Source organism: Engystomops pustulosus, chromosome 1 (assembly GCF_040894005.1).
Source record: "Engystomops pustulosus chromosome 1, aEngPut4.maternal, whole genome shotgun sequence".
NCBI classification, from domain to species: domain Eukaryota; kingdom Metazoa; phylum Chordata; class Amphibia; order Anura; family Leptodactylidae; genus Engystomops; species Engystomops pustulosus.
This window is the reverse complement of record NC_092411.1, coordinates 81270973-81289075: the sequence shown is the minus strand read 5'-3', so window position 1 is coordinate 81289075 and position 18103 is coordinate 81270973. Positions and strand designations below refer to the sequence as shown.

Sequence of the window (18103 nt, the reverse complement as noted above, 5' to 3'; positions counted from 1 at the left end):
CTGTGGGGCACATTTACAAAGGGCAGTGCGCCAGTTTTCTGTCAAACCTTGCACATTCTTTTAGATGCAAAATGCTTGCACAGGTATTTAATAAGTGCCTGTACCACATTTGTGTCGCAGGTGACCGTTTCAAATTTTTGCACTGAAGGGGGAGTTCCGGTGCTCAGTCGGACCGTGTGCCAGATTTAACATGCAAAGTCCAAAAGAAATGTGTTGCACGCCCCATGTTAAAGGTGCACCAAAAAAGTGCAGGGCCGAGAGCACTTGATTCATGCAGAACGTGCGCCAGAGATACTGAATCTAGCACACTCTGCACTATACACAGGCAAACTGCACATAGTACAGTTTGCACTGTTCTTAGTAAATGCTCCCCTGTTTCTGGTGATTCAAATTTTAACTTTTAAAATTATTAGTAAAAATGTATAAACTGATACTACCATGTTTTAAGTTATATAAACCTACAAAAACTATAAAAAAGACAACATCACAATTTACATGCAGGGCTTAGCACCAGCAAAACATATAAACCTATATATGCTAAGCACTAATAAATGAAAACAAATGTACAGATAAGCATCATACAAATAAAATATCCTTTTATTAGTATATTTCCAAAACAGAGTTCATGATGGCACATAATAATCTTCAAAATTAAAAAAAAGATACACAAAGACGTTATAACAAAAACATTGGCAGTATGGAGAGTATTTGTTATTTGGCAGTATTTGTTATTAAGAAGATAATATAGGATTTTATGCAGCTCAAAAAGCTCACTTATATAAGAAAGCATTCTCTAAAATTACGAATCCTCTAATTTATACTTAAATATGTAAATTATATTACAGAAGGTCCAGTTATATGTTTCTTAAAGGAAATGTTCCATAGGATTTAACCTCTACAGAGCGCCATCAGTGAACCATCAGTTAAAACAGGCATTCTTTTATACAAGATAATCGCTGACAGATTGCTTCTAAAAAAGACTTTAAAGGGGCTGGCCACTTTTCCTCATGTCTTTTGTAATGTTGAAGCGTGGGGGAAGGATAATATGTAATTTACCAATAAGAACACTGCATAGTATACATACAAGATTTATATGGTGACTAGTCTGGCAGATGTCATCGCATGGAGTAGCATGCTGCATGTTATAAGTAATAGAAACCAGCTGTGAAACAGTTACAGAAAGTTACATCTGAGCTCTGTATTAGCACTAAGGGTTAATAGCTTCTCTGCCCTGTACAGAAAGTGCCAAGACTAGAACGTGGGGAAGGGGTTGAAGAGTATATGACACAACATCAGCTGCAGAGACAGAAAGAGAAAGTTCTGTAGAATCACAGACTATGATGGAGGGACTAATAGGAAAAAGGGGAGATCTTGCACCTATTGTCTGTAGGAGACTTTTGCAACTAAAGCACTAAACACACTCAGCCCTGCTACACCTCTCTGCTGTCATGTTAGACCACATTACTACTTTGTGAGCATGGAGCAGACGCCCCTCTGCGGATCATAAGAGAAATCAGCACAGCCAGAAGACAAGCTAGTGAAAGTATAGGGTAAAGTTAGGAAGAAAGCAATGAAAACTGTTGCACATAGGTAATCTAGATAATAGTTTGCAGACAGATAAACAGGAGGGGCTCCAGCATTGGCTTGGTGTATGTGAGGCTACAATTTCATATAAATAAAATCCATCTTCTTTATTGAAGCATGTTAAAAAACATATGTTCTAAAAAGCAATTAATGTAGATGGCAAAATGTACATGAAACACCCGACTTACAGACGACCCCTAGTTAAAGACGGATCCCTCTGCCCACTGCGACCTCTGGTGAAGCTCTCTGGATGTTACTATAGTCCCAGACTGCAATAATCAGCTGTAAGGTGTCTATAATGAAGCTTTATTGCAAATACTTGGTCCAATTACAGCAAAAAATGTTAAAAATACAATTGTCACTGGGGTAAAAAATTTTTTTTGTCTGGATCTACAATTATAAAATATACAGTTAAGACATACAACTTCAATTTAAAAACAAACCTATGGAACCTATCTAGTATGTAACCCTGGGACTGCCTGTATGTTTTTTAAAAATGTTTCAATAAAGAAGATGGATTTAATTTAAATTGTAGCTTCACATTCACCAAGCCAGAGGCGGAGCCCTCCTGTTTATCAGTCTGCAAACTCACATCTCTGGAGGCGGACCAGCTGAGCTACACGAACACGGCCACTTCAATTAATGAACACAGAGCAATATAGAAGGTGAACTGGATTACAAACTTTAGTATTTTTGTTTCAAATCAAGATGATAGGAAAAGCTGTTCTACATCCTAAGAGCTGTTGATTAAAAAAATGTCCTTTAACTTATGGGCTTATGGTCTCATGGTGTTATTAGTTTGGCCATTGGTACCATACTAATTGGTCCATGAAAAAAAAAAGTTAACCTCTGGGTCTAGAATATAGGTCCATGTTTTTCTCTGGGTATTATAAGCAGAACCCATAACAAATTTCCTAGACACTTTATTTGTTATACATTCATGATTCTCAGGTTAAATACACAAATTAAACTAAAACAATAGATTAATATGCTGAAATAATGGGTGCAAAATACACAAACATAATAATGCATGCATCTAAAAATAACGGCCCCTCAATGTCCTCAAGCTGTTAACTAAAGTCTGGTACAAACAAGCTTATCCTCATTCTTAGCTCCAAAATTAAGCTTATTAAAAGATTCCATTATTTCCATCATACTCCGGTCCTTGGTCTCTGGCAGTACCCAGAAAGAATATATAGCCACACAGATACAGAAAACCAAGAAGAAAATGAAGCAGAATGTTCCCAGTGCTTCCTGTTGAAAACATAGAATTTGGTATAGTAACATAATTTCCATTATTACTGAATCTCTTCACATAGTTTAACCATGGGCATGATTTCAGTTGTAGACTATTCGAAGACTTTACACATTAACAGCATCAAAAATAAAAAGTAGCAGCAGAATATGTAATGCACAAAACTTTTACTGTTAATGGTTTATACGTCAACCTGTAAATGACCAAGTACTCTTCAATGTTTGTGCACATTCAATAGTTAAACAGCCCTAACTATTTGCTGTAGTACCAAAAAAGTTAGTATTTTTTAAAATAATGACGCATGGTCATATTTACTTTTTAAATATGTATGTTATTCAGTTTTTAGTTTGATTCTGGGATTTTTCAAACAGTTTTACTTTTTTCTTATAATATGCTTTTATGTTTGTTTGTGTGTGTTTTTTTTTATTTTTTTTTATTTAATTTTTAATTAATTTATTAATTTTATTATTTTTTATTTATTTATTTATGTCCCCCAAAAGATCACATAACAGGGAATTTTCCCTTTACAGACATTATTTACTGATATTGCTGATCTTAGTTGTTCAGCCCACATTTATCACAACTAGTGCAGTCTGTACTAGGTGCAGTTTGCCTGTGGAGTGTGCATAGTGGGCCAGATTCATCAAAACTGATGCACGGTCTTCATTAATGTGGGCCTGCTCCCCGCACTTTTCTGGAAGTGTTCACCATTTTTTGGTGCACTTTGTTCATGCTGCACAATTGTGGCACAGACAGTAATAAATATGGCGCAAACTCCAACTAACCATTATAAATACATGTACAAGCAGTTTGCATGTTAGACAGAAAACTGCTAAAATTGCGTTAATAAATGTGGGCCAATGCATTCCTCCTGGCTTTCAGTTTTCTATATGCTGACTATTTCTTATAGGGCTTTAGAAGCTTAAACATAGGCCCTAGAACTGCGTGGATTTTTCAATCAAGGCAAAGAAGGCTTTAAACATGTATTTAGTGGGACATTCTATACTTCTGAGATTTTTAGTTAAAGGGGTATTCCGGGAATATGAACCTCTGACACAAAAACCCATGATGATATAAATAAATGAATACAACAATACTCAATTTCATTAGTCACAAAATCGAGCTTAAATAGTTTGATTTTATGATTTACAAAATTTATGGCCTCTCTAAAGTAGGTGGAGTTATCACTAAGATGGCCGCCACTGGAAACTACAATTTCCATGATCCTTTAGTTCTCAGTAACTCCTCCTCCCTCTTATGCTCTGCTCCCAGTGATAATGTAACAGACTTTCCTGCTCTGTTACCATAGTAATGACGTGTAACTGCCATCACCACAACACCGGCCATACTGGATGCACTGCAACCAACCGACTACAACCAAACTTAGTGGTGATCACATGACCTGCCCTGGCAGGTGCAGGACATGTGATGTGGACATGTGACCAGGGGCCATCTTCTCTCCTGTGTCTGCTCCACAACGGACCGCGCAGAGGAAATTAACGGACTGATTAAAGGGCCAGTAGCATTTTAATTCTACATCATAGTGTATGTCACCAGCATTTTTGCTAAGGGGAGCAAAATTTTTAATAACAACTAATTACACATTAGCTTATATTTTAATGACCGATTGCTATATGAATTTTGCTTATTCCTGGAATACCCCTTTAAGGTGGTATTCTCACTACTTTAAATAAGCTTTCCCTGTCTCCCATCTTCGTCTTGCTCTGCAGATTCCAGCTTCACAGGTCCCTGTTTTCCCTCCCTTTTGTTTTGTTCTCCTGGAATTATGTTGCAGCATGTTATCCTTGCCGGGTATTATGGTATTTGCCAAAATAAATAATTTTTTTGAATATAAATTTCAAGCAGGGGTCTTACTATAGGGGTTTGTACTAAAGTTGAATCTGTATGTAAGTCAGAACTGTATATTTTATAATTGTAGCTCCCGGCAAATTTTTTTTTTTGTCCCAGTGACAATTGGATTTTCAATATTTTTTGCTGTAATGGGACCAAGGATTATCAATAAAGCTTCATTACAGACACCTTACAGATGATCATTTTAGTCTTTGACTAAAAAAAAGCTTCCAGAGAGATTCACCAGAGGTCACAGTGGGCAGAGGGGTCCGTCTGTAATTAGGGGGGTCTGTAAGTCAAGTGTCCTTAAAGAGGACCTGTCACCCGGGGAAAACACTCCCAACAAATTAGCTCCCCCTCATCCTATCCCCAGCCCCTTTATATTTATTGAATTTTTATTTAGATTTGTGTTTTTATACTTAGTTTAAAACAATCCGACCTCTTATCAAAAAGGTCGGATCGTTGTACAAGTTCCCTAACAGTCGGCCGTATTCATGAGGGGGCCATCCGACACACGCCCTCCACGCCCCTGTCACTCAGGGACCTGTAAGACTCGCCGTCAGCAGCGCATTTATTGCGCAATCGCTGCCGGCTCTTGGCGGGTGTTACCAGTAAGCCTTTGCTGCAATATGCAGCAAAGACTTACCGGCTATGGAGAGGGCTCAGCGCGTGAGCCCTCTCCATGCACCCGCGGCCGACCCGTGACCTGCTATTACGTCACAGGTCGCGAACGGGTTAAACTAAGTATAAAAACACAAATCTAAATAAAAATTCAATAAATATAAAGGGGCTGGGGATAGGATGAGGGGGAGCTAATTTGTTGGGGGTGTTTTCCCCGGGTGACCGGTCCTCTTTAAGTAGGGTGTCGGGTGTCCTTAAGTAGGAGACCGCCTGTATATAAATGTGTGTGATTTTATAAACATGTGTGCATGTACATATATGTATATTTTTTTAAGGGAAACAGGTGCCTGATTTTTGGCCCAGTTATATAGTTAATAAATGCTATAACCATCCCCAGTGTCTACTCAACAGCATTTCAGGTTATCACATTAAGGTTTAAGGGCAATGTAAGCAGTCTTTTGAATTTAGCTGCTACCTATAGAGAGTTGTATATTTATGTCACTTGGTCATCATCAGGTTACTGTAGCTTTATGTTCAAATAACTAAGAATTACTTACCTGCCTTCCCTAACTCATCCCATTTCAGATGATTGAATAGGAATTAATAACAAAGATGTCATGAAAATTCTAACAATAAGCAAACATTTACATATCTATTAAGCAGAAACAATGCTAACTGTTTTGTGAATGTCAATTTATTTAAAATATCAATGTCAGGGCAAACTGACAGCTAGAAATAATGGACCCATAATCTCATTATGTATTCTTTCTGATATTAATTGCTGAGCTGAAGATCCTACCTCAATGAAAGGAAAAGCCACACCTATAAGAAATAATCCCAGCCAGAGGAGGGCGCCAGTTATGGCATAGGCAGCTGGTCTGTAGCATTGTACAAATAGCTCAGTGGGAAGGACAAAAGAAACCCCTCCTACAAAACAAACATGAAAAAATATCCCTCATTAACAATTCCGTTATAAACATCGATAAATATATTAATCTGTTGTTTTTCATTTGATTTTGTCTTTTTGTCATGATTCAAGAAATGGTTATTAAATGGTGTTAAGCTGTACTATGAAGTTTGGAAAAAATAAAACCCAATAAATGTAACTTACTCTAGTCTGATGAGTTAGTAAATGAAGTTACTGACCTGGTCCCAAGCCATAGCTAAATGTAAAGATGAAGATCAACATACAAGAAGCATATGGCAGCCAAGAGTATACATCCTGCAGGAAAACAGAATTATTGTGTAAACTGCCTTGTAAAAGCAAATCTGACATCATGTATACATGTTAGAATTATGTTTATTAATAAAGCTGTCTTTTACTAAAATAAACAGGATTAGAATTTCACATTTTTGAATAATGTATTTATGAATCTGTACAGCTTTCAGATTGTCCATGTGGGGTGAGAAGTAAGAAGGAAAACAGGCTGTCTGGCTGTGATGACATGCATCCTTTGTCCTGTCCCCGTGTGTAGCTAGCTTTATTTCATATAACTATGCATGGCCGTATTTCTTAAAAAATAATTGTATTACATATGCAAATTAGCCTGTGGGGCTCTGCAAGGCACCACCATGCTCTGCCATATTATGATTTATTAAACATCAGCTCTCTAATCACATCTCACTAACATTGTCCTTGCGCATGCGCAAGATTTTTACTACTCTGCCAGTGAAGCATGAATGAATATTATTACAGCACAGCCTGGTAATGCTCTGCATAGTACAACAGGCTAATTTGCATACGTAGTAAACATATTTTGCCTAGAAATGTGGTCATGCAAAGTTAGAAGAAACAAAGCTTGCTTGGGACGGCCAGGTAATCTGATGGTAGACATCCATAAAATGCATAGTTATCTTAGTTTATGTAATCTTTTGACTTAAAGTAATAAAACGTTGAAATCAATGATGCTGCAAAGAAATGTGAGCAACCCAAAACATCTTTGGGTTTCTCTGCTGCTATGAGAAGCAGTCTGGCATGCGCAATATATAATAGATAAGAGGAGCCATGCTGTGGTGGTGGAGATGAAAGAGGCCACAAATGAAGAGCAGATGAGGGTTGCCCACAAGATTAGGAGGAAAGGAGAGAGGCCAAACTATGAGAGGAGAATGACCCACAATATGTGGAGGGAAGATAAGAGGGAGCCATAATGATAAGAGGGGGCCTCAATAATAGCAGGAGATAAGAGTGACCCACAATAAGAGGGTCGATTGGAGTTGTCTACAGTAAGAGGGGAAGATGACAAGGGGCCACAATAAAAGGGGAGGACCACATTACATAGATAAGAGGGGGCCTCAATAATAGCAGGAGATTGCCCATAATAAGAGGGGGAGATGAGAGGGGGTCACAATATGAGGAGGGGGTGAAATGGGACACATTATGAGGAAGTAAATTAGAGGGGATCCACAATATGATGGGAGGGTGGGGGTCACAATGTGAGGATGAGATGAGGATTCCACAATAATAGGGGGAAATAAGGAGGGCCACAATATGGGGGGGGGGAAGGAGCAGATTGATTTTAATAAGAGTCACTGCATAATACTGGGCCTTAAGTCTCCTTTTCTCCTCTCTGAACACAGATAAGTTTAGACCAAAACATTCGTGTTAAGTAAGTAGCGACTTATGTTTTGCCATGTTAAAAAAAAAAACACTTGTTGCTACTTGCTACATAAAAGCATTTAGGTCTAAACACATATGTGAGATATTCCAGATGCTTGAAATGCCTCAAAACGCAATTCAATCGCATCTTATGAAGATGCTCTTATGCAGAACTTACACTATGACCCAGATTTACTTAAGGCCATGCATCTGTTTTCTGTCCGGCTTTGCATTTTCTTTTATGTGCAAACTGTTTGCACAGGTATTTAAGAAGTGTCCGCGCCACATATGTGCCACACGTGACCCATTTGAGACCATTTTGGAATTATGTCTGTAAGATGCTGTATTTTTTATAAGAACAGTGAATTAGAGAGTGTGTTAGTTTGTTGTCCTGAGTATAATTAAGAATTTTGTCTTAGTGGAACACCCCTTTAACAATTATGCATTTTGCCTGATGCATTTGCAATGTGTTTCAAAATGCAAAGCAAGCACATTGGGGCAGATTTATCAAGCTGTCTGAAAGTCAGAATATTTCTAGTTGCCCATGGCAACCAATCACAGCTCAGCTTTCATTATACCAGTGCTCATGAATATTTTAAAGTGGAGCCGTGATTGGTTGCCATGGGCAACTGGAAATATTCTGACTTTCAGACAGCTTGATAAATCTGCCCCATTGTTTCAGCATGGCCTAAAAATTTACATTTATTATTCCCATGTAGCAGTAGGTGGGCCCCCAGAATCAATTTCACTGGGGGGAGGGGCTGCCGCAGACACTGATGGGAAGAGACAAAGTGAGTGGAGAAAGAAGCACTTTGTATTGGAGAGAGTTAAAGGGGTTATCCGGGTTTAAAAATTTTTTTATGGCCGGGCTGGGGAGGGCTATTTAAACATAATAAACATGTACTTACCTCCTCCGGGGCTGCCGATGTCCCGCGCCGCGGCCCGTCTTCTCCGTGCGCCGGTTTCGGTACAAGGGCACACAGGGAGCTTCCGGCCGGCCGGATGCTCCCACGCGCACCATCTCCCAGCGCTTACAACGCTGAGAGATAGGGACGGATGGGAGGAGCCGTCCACATCACGGACCAGAAGCTCCCTGTGCGTGGCTTCCGTGCCCCTGTTTGTTTACGGGGGCACGGATCAAAGTGACCGCGGCGCGGGACATCAGCGGCGCCGGAGGAGGTAAGTCCATGTTTATTATGTTTAACTAGCCCTCCCCAGCCCGGCCATAAAAAATTTTTTAAACCTGGATAACCCCTTTAATGCATGTTATTTTTACAGCTCCTAGGACCCATAAAAATCCCATGTATGGTTTTGATGTAGAATTTCTGTTATTAAATGTATTATTCCTAGTTGGCAGCAACTTCGATCTTACCTGAAGTGTGAGTGTAACTGTAAGCAAGGTCAATGTACTAGCCAAGATCACATAATTCAACCAAAGTAGTGTTTTCCTACCCTGACGATCAATGAGGAAGCCCTTTAAGAGAACAGAAAATATCTTAGGAAGCAAGACAAACTACATTTTCTAGTAAAGTTGTGTCGGCATCACTATGTAATGATGTATATGTGGTCCAAACTAGTGGTAATACTTACACATAGTATTGTTGTGAAGATTTCTGTGATCCCGAGTCCCAGGGAGACATATGGTGCCTCAATGGCTGAAATACCTGCATTCTGGAAAATGTCATATGCATAGAAGTACACCTGTCAATGGATAAATTAAATTTTAAGCCATTACATGTAATGGAAAAATGCTGTTGGCACCAATATTATATTTATGATTTCACAAAGTTCATTTTCTCTTTTTGCTATTGAATACTAAAACGTCCAATCCTTAAAAGACATCTACCACCAGGATGAAGGATTGTAAACCAAGCACACTGACATACCGGTGTGTTTCCCCCCTTGCAAGATCTGTTTTTCTTTTAGCTTCTTATACCCTTTTTTTTTTAAGAAAAAAAGTTCATTTGCATAATTTTAAAATACTTTTTTATGTAAAAATCCAGGGCATAAGAGGCTAAAAGAAGAGCAGATCCTGTCATAGGGGACACGCATCAGTATATCAGTATGCTTAGTTTACAATCCTTAATCCTTAGGTCAATTCTTTTAGTTCTATTCTACTCTTCTTTATATTATAATATTTTTGAACATATTAACATATCATCCCTTTTTTATTTTGTGTTCTTTACCATGATATGTGAGATTGTAACTTCATAGGATAGTTTTATAAATGACATTTTTTTTATTACATACATTTTTTTAAGTAGTAAGACTAAAAAAACCTTTACCAAAATATGTCAGACATTAATGTGTTCTTTTTCCCAAGGTTCAGCTAATGCAGAGGGTGCATGTACTTCTGCAAACTGTAATTATTTCCTACAGCTCCTTCTATATTCTGCCCTCAGCTGAGTGTCTGGAGGGGGCACAATTCACATATATGGCTTTTCTGTAAAAACTTCATGCTGATGCCCTTTTTCATTTTTGCTCCCCTACTTTAAAAACCTGTAACTATTTTTCAGTATACTTAGATTGTTTTTTGTATAACAAATTGTCTTTCCTAGTGGGGTAATTTAATATTCCATGCCGTCCAAATGCTGTGAAATTGACAAAAATAATGCATTTCTGCCAGATTCTTAGGGGAACAGTTTTTACGGTTATTATTTAGTGCTCTAAATGACATTTTCTTTTTATTCTCTGGATTGGTACAATCACAGGGGTGCCAAATTTATATAAGTTTTATTAGGTTTTAATAGTTTAAAAAAATTAAAGCCTTTTGTACCTAAAATTTTTTTTTTGTTTTTCCATATTCTGATGTAAATAACTTTGACGAGGTGTGCAAGATGTCATTTTTTGTGGGGTGAGACGACATTTGGGTGCTATTTTCAGTTATAGGGTTCACCACCAGGAATAACTGTCTTAATATTTTGATAGACCATGATCCAAGTCAAGATGGCAGCAATGGCCCGCCACCGCCTTTTAAATGCCTCTGGAAGAATTTTAAAATGCCAGCACTGCCAGAGGCGTTAGCCTGGGGTGTTTGCAATATGAGCCCTTTCCATCCGAGTGTTTGTTGCATATAGAAGCCCATTGACGTAATAGTACTGCGTCTTGCGGCAAGGGGTTATTATAACATCAGGTTTAAGAAAAACTGAGATATCCATTGTTAAAGTTACTGTTGTAAGCTACAAATAAGAATCAAATATTTTTGTTCAAATATAAGAATGAATAGGTTGCCATACACATTAGATATCCCTTCATCCCTTGCACATATGTGCTGAATGTGGGCAGGGGAGAATGTAGTTGTTAGTCCTACTCCACCTTATATTTGAATATCGGCTTCTATAAGTCTGGCACAGAAAAAAAAACAACATACATAATAATAGAATAAAGTCTTTACCGCATTGATTCCTACAAGTTGCATAGCTCCACAAATTAACAGCAGTGATATCATCTGCCAGCGCACTGCACGATCCACCAGTAGATCCTTCAAACCTTTGGTCTGCTCCCCCACAGCCTCTTTCTCTTTGAACATGTTCCCCATTTCTGCACAATGTTCTCCAGGACCCCATAGTTGCTGCATAGCTGAACAAATAAAAATAATGGGGCAGATTTATGAAAAGTGTCTGAAGGTAAGACAGTATAGTGTTAGACTAGACAGTCTAATTCTGCACAAGTCTGGTGCTGAATGATAAATCTGTCCTGGTATAAGACTATATTGTCACACTTTGCACCTTCTATTAGTTGGCTTACTATAAGCCAGAAAACTAGGACAAAATTCTGTAGGATAAGAATTATTTTTGGCACATGCCCCTTTCGTCAAACTAATCATGGGAGAGCCAGAAAACCCATTTATAAATGTGGTGCAGACAGTTTTTTAGTGCAGATTATGACAGAATTCTGTCGTAAAATTAGATTTAAAAATCTCCCCCAATAATTTTAACTGATATTGCAATGTTTAGACTGCAAATACTAGACAGGAAATTATAACTTACTATACCTTTTAGACAACCCTCTTTGTCACCCTTGTCAATTAAAAGGTATCTGGGAGACTCTGGGAAAAATGGTAATGTTACCAACTGAATGAGAGCGGGAACAGCACTGCATGCCAAAAGTAAGGGCCACAATTCCTCTCTCCCCAAAAATTCCCTAGAATGAAATTGGATAAAGTAATGGTTACGTCTAGTAAAAAAGGACTTTGCATGTATCATTAATTCAAAGTGACATAAAAAATAATTTAAATGCCAGTACCTGAGTCCTATTACAAAGCCCATCAACTTCCCTAGGACAACAGAAAAACTAACAGATACTGTGACCATTCCACGCTTGCTCTGAGGGGCGCACTCCCCAATATACATTGGGTGAAGATTCAGACTCACACCTAAAACAAGCAGCAAAATGGAGAGATATAATAAAGCAGAAAACTTTTTAGCAAAGTGGGTGTTGCAATAGTATACACAGTAAGACTTGCCATAAACCTTGTTGCAAATCTTTATTATACAATAAGAAAAAAATTATACACGAACGATAAAAAACACATCAAAATGTATTTACAGTACAATAAACCTTTGCATATTTGATTATTGGCTATATAGGGTACCTCCTTTTTTAATAATTTAACAATAATAGTACAAAATCATGCATCATAACAACTTAAACAAAGAAACTACGCTTATCTTCACCTGCATTAATTCCATAGACTAATCTCCCTAACATAATCATCTCGAATGACTGGGCAGCGCGGCTTGTACACACCAGAGCAGCTCCCACTAGAGCAACCAGATTATTATATATTTGGGTCTTCTTTCTGCAAGAGAAAAATGTCAGAAGTAAATTAGACTCTGCAAATCTCTTGTATGTTTAATATGTACAATAGGGGATATAAGTATTGAACCCAGGTCAATTTGATAAGTTTCCCACCTATAAAGAATGAAGAGGTCTGTAATTTTTATTGTAGATACACTACAACAGTGAGAGACATAATCTAACAAAAAATCCAGAAAATCACATTGTATGAGTTTTAAATAATTAATTAGCATTTTATGGCATGAAATAAGTATTTGATAGCAATACAGAATACAATATTTGGTACAGAGACAAATTAAAGAGGTCAGACGTTTCTTGTATTTCTTGACCAAGTTGGCTCACACTGCAGCAGGGATATTGGCCTGATCCTCCATACAGATCTTCTCCAGATCTTTCAGGTTTCCAGGCTGTCACTTGGTCTGGATACTGGCTAGACAACTCCAGGACCTTGGATTGCTTCATACAAAGCTGTCCCTTAGTAGCTCTGGCTGTGTGTTCTGCATCATTGCCATACTGGAAGACCTAGCCATGATCCATCTTCAATGCTCCTACTGAGAGAAGAAGGTTTTTGTCCAAAATCTTGCAATACATAGCCTCATCCATTCTGCCCCCAGTATGGTGCAGTCGCACTGTTCACTTTACAGAAAACCACCCCCAAAGTATGATGTTTCTACCCCCATGCTTCACGCTAGGGATATTGTTCTTAGGGTTTTACTCTTTCTTCTTCTTCCTCCAAACCCAGCAACTGGAGTTGATATTAAAATTTCTATTTTGGTGTAATCTGACCACATGACCTGCTCCTATGCCTCTTCTGCATCATTCAGATGGTCAGTGGGGAACTTCAAACAGCCTGGATATGTGCTGACATGTGCAGGGGGACCTTGCAAGCCCTGTATGATTTTAATCCATGACTGTATAATGTGTTACTTAACGTAATCTTTGAGACTGTGTTCCTAGCTGGCTTCAGGTCATTGACCAGGTCCCCCTGTGTAGTTCTGGGCTGACTGCTGACCTTTCTCAGAATCATCCTTACCCCATGAGATGAGATCTTGCATGGAGCCCCAAACCGAGGAGATTTAACGGTCATCTCGTGTTTCTTCCATTTTCAGATAATTGTGCCAACAGTTGTTGTCTCTCACCAAGGCTTATTACCCTTTACCCCATCCAAACCTTGTGGCAGGTGTACAATTTTGTCCATGGTGTCCTTAGACAGCTCTATGATCTTGCTCATGGTGGAGAGTTTGGAATGTAATTGAATGTGTGGACAGGTGTCGTTTATACAGAACACGAGTTCAAACAGGTACAATTAATGCAGGTAATAAGTGCAGGGGAGGAAGAGCTTCTGAAAGAGACAGAATTCTTGCTTGTTGGCAGGGTATCAAATACTTACTTCATGCAATAAAATACTAATTAATTATTTAAAAATCAGACAATCTGATTTTCAGGATTTTTTTAGATTACCGTATGTCTTGAATTAGAGACCTCTTCATTCTTTGTAGGTGGTATTACGTGCAAAATCGACCTAGGATCAAATACTTTTTTCCCCCACCGTATACAGTATTATGTCAAGCTTATAGGTACCTTCCAAAAGTGACTGACAGATATCCTACTATTAGGGAGCCAATAAGTCCTCCTATACTGTATATAGAAACAATGATGGACCAAAGTAACAAGATGCTGTCTGGGTGGAGGATTGTGCCATACCGTTGTTCCCATGTTCTGTTGATGAATGTTTGGATATACTGAAGAAAAAGAGAATTAAATAAAAGATTATTACATAATACTACATAAAATTATAAGACAATTAAATAAGTTTAATATTTTTATGTTCATACTACACTGTTTTCTATCTCGGGTGCTCTTGCGACCTATATCGCCTCTTAGCTGTGCATGCGTTCCCCCATCTCCAAGGGTGCGCGTGCCAGCATCAAAAGATTCAAAGGGCCAGCGCATTGTTAATTGGCGCTGGCCATTTCCCAGAATTCCACATAAACCAGCCTCTCCCCGCACACCCTACCCAATCTTTGTGCCTATTGCTGTACAAAAAGCTTGTTCCCATGCTCTTTGCTGTTAGTGTGTTTTCCCTGTTGTGACCCCGGTTCCATTCCTGACTACGCTCCTTTCCTGACTGCCTTGACCTGTTGCTGTGTCCCGACTCTGATCCCGTGCTGCCCGTCCTGACCTCCTTCCTGTCCCCGACTACAATTCTGCTCAACGTCTGTGTATCCTGCCTTGGCTGCCACCGCGGAAAAAGTTGCACCTGTGGAACGACCTGGTGGTACTCTGGTGAAAACCAGGTGCCACTTAGATTCCGGTCCCATGTGTCGGCATACGTCATTGTCCGCGGTGGTCCAGTGGGTCCACTACCTACCCCTGGAGCCTGACATACATCAATACATAATGGTCCAATATTATTTCTATACACCATTGATGGGTGTCATAGGCACCGTTGATGGGTGCCTATGATATTCATTACTCAGCAACTATCAATAAACAGTTACAATACAGACAAGAGACAACTTACTTCTGAGGGAGAATTAATGAGAGAAATGTGTAGACCATACTGGAACGTGCCACCAATACCCAAAACCACCATGAGCAGCGGCAAATTCAGAGGCAGTCCCTGAAAAAAACAAACAAAGAGCAATTCTTCAACAAAGAAGAAATGATGATCTCAATATCTAGGTTACCCATAGGTTACACTATATTTATTCTTTGTAATTAACTACATAAACACAAAGCAGATGAAATGTAGGTATATGTAGTATCTCATACTTCAGACCATTTTCCCATAATTTTTATTGCCTGCTGTTTTGAGATCCATTTTTTCATTTTGTATTGGGGTGTGCTGAGGAATTTTATTATCTGCTTTGAATGAGCAATGCCCGTGTTTATAGACATAGCTCCAGGTAGCTGACAGGTCCTCTTTGAATGCCATGCCTAAATGAAATACATAGAAGACCATTTACAGTATATATTTGACTGTGAGCTTTTTTTGCTAATGTATGTGTTTGTTAAAGAGATTAAATACAGGAGACAGTAGTCCGAGCATAGCCTGACTATTTATTTGTATGAAGGTAGAACTAAATTTTATATAAGTTAGGATTATTTAATGCTGTTTTTTATTTTCCTTGGCAGCTTCCAGCTGACAAAGATTCCTCAACTCACTGCCTAGTTATAAGTTGAAGTTACACAGTTACGTAATACGGTTAAAAAAAAGTGTAATGTCCATAAAGTTCATCCGAGGATGGAACGAGGAAGGGATGTAAGGGAACACAATTCTGTATAATAATATAAACATGAATGTTATTTTGATGTAAAAGTCATCTAGACCCTTCTTGAAGCTCTCTGCTGTCCCTACTATGACCAGCGCCTGAGGCAGGTTATTCCACGGATTCACAGTTTTTTCAGTAAAATAAAGCCCTCTTGACTCTAGTGATTAAACCTTGTTTTCTCCAGATAGTGCCCCTTGTCTTTTTATGTCATTAAACCTGAAACAACTTTCCACCATATTTTTTGTATGGACCATTCATATATTTCTGTATATATGAATACGTTAATCATCTCCTGCCTTAGTTGTCTCTTTTCAATACTACATAAATGTCTCTTTTTGCATAACTGAGACCCTCCATACCCCTTATCATTTTTGTGACAAGACAAAGCCATGACAAGATCTTGCTGGCTTTAGAGGCAGCTGATTGATATTGCATGCTGTTATTCAATTTATCATTTACTAGTACCCCCAGGTCCTTTTCAACAAGGGACTCTCCCAGATTTACTCCCCTAAGGACATATGTTGTATGTGGAATATTATAATGTGAATAACCTTTAATTTATCCACATTGAACCTCATTTGCCAAATAAATGCCCAAACACTCATTTTGGTGTCATCTGCAAAAATAGACACAGTGATATTAATTCTTACCTCTATATCATTAATAAATATATTACATAGTAGTGGGCCAAGCACAGAACCCTGGGGTACACCACTTATAACTGGTGACCATCATTGATCACAACTCTCTGGATACGATCCTTTGGCCAGTTTTCAATTGCAAATGATTCCTTCCAAACCACTAGAACTTATTTTAACCATCAGGCATCTAAAAATACAATATCCACAGAATCTCCTCATAACAACAGATCAGGTTAGTCTAATTCTGTTCTTAGTAAATCCATGCTGGCCATCATTTATTATACAGTACCAGTGTCGGACTGGCCCACCAGAGTACCAGAGGATCCTCTGGTGGGCCCTGGCTCAACCCAATACTGAACCCCAGAGGTCCATCAGAAAACACCAAAATTTGGAGGCTGATAGAGTATATTTCCTGGGGGATAATGAAGAGTGGGCCCCCAAATTGATTTTCTCTGGTGGGCCTAAGGAAAGCCAATCTGACACTGTACAGTCCTATGTGATGTCATATTCTCCAGTATGTTGTCTTTTACTTTCCAATATTTTCCCCACAGTGGAAGATAAATTTATTGGCTTACAGTCCTTTTTGAATACCATAATTCATTTGCCTTGCGCCAGTCACTTGGTAGCATACAAATCATTAGGGAATCTCTAAAGATTTTAAACAGGTGCACAGCAAAAACAAAACTGAGTTCTTTAAGAACTTTGGGGTGTAACCCACCTGGTTCAGTAGATTGGATCATATATACATTCATCCAGTATAGTATAGTACAGGATGCATCACTGGTACTGTGACTACCCAACTCAAATGTTCTCTCCCATTTTCAGTATAAAAGTTATCAATTTCTTATAAGAGATCCTTAATGTTTAAGTTTACATTTATCCATATTCAATTTTATTTGCTTTACTTTTCATGCCTTTAAACTTAATATTGGTCAAAATATCGAATAAAGGGAAAGATTTGGTGCTATACAGTAGTTTGACAGTTCCAATTATAACCTATTTAAGAGTTGATAGGGGAACATAACAGAAATAAAAGTGATCATACCTAACATTATCAATGCAAATTTTAGGTGTGTTTTCTTGGAAATATTGAATAAATCTGAAGTACATACCGCAATGTTAAGTCCGGCCATAGTTTTGTCTAGGACGATGATACAGCAGTAAATCTGAGGTTTTGGTTAATGAAGATTTTTGTTGAAGCTCCTGCAGTCATTCTATGCTGGATTCACTCAATAACTTCTGGCTTTTCATTAGCTTCTACTGTGAAGAAATTAAAAAATTTTGAAACTTTCTTCAGAACACAAAGTTTTTTATTCTATTTTTTTTGTTGTTCTAGTTACTTAGTTACTTCTGTGCTGGTGTGATCCTCTGTAAAGTACGGCTGACGGTGCACTGATACTTTCTTTTGTTCTGTCTTCTGCTAGTGCTGTCTTCACTGGTATAAGGATGGCACGGTGGCTTAGTGGTTAGCATTACAGCC

The 18103-nt window shown here is 38.4% G+C and overlaps 1 protein-coding gene across 1 annotated transcript; it reads right to left on the bottom strand.

Moving 5' to 3' along the window:
• Window positions 1–2456: 2456 nt before the first annotated feature.
• LOC140126078 (solute carrier family 2, facilitated glucose transporter member 11-like) lies at window positions 2457–17827 on the bottom strand. Its single transcript, XM_072145179.1, has 12 exons — window positions 17736–17827; window positions 15232–15330; window positions 14289–14449; window positions 12584–12708; window positions 12153–12282; window positions 11902–12050; window positions 11302–11486; window positions 9498–9608; window positions 9280–9381; window positions 6458–6533; window positions 6111–6238; window positions 2457–2838 (listed from the first exon to the last, which is right to left on the bottom strand). Exons 1-12 carry the CDS (start codon window positions 17754–17756, stop codon window positions 2659–2661), a joined length of 1467 nt encoding a protein of 488 aa, XP_072001280.1. The 5' UTR covers window positions 17757–17827; the 3' UTR covers window positions 2457–2658.
• Window positions 17828–18103: the final 276 nt, after the last annotated feature.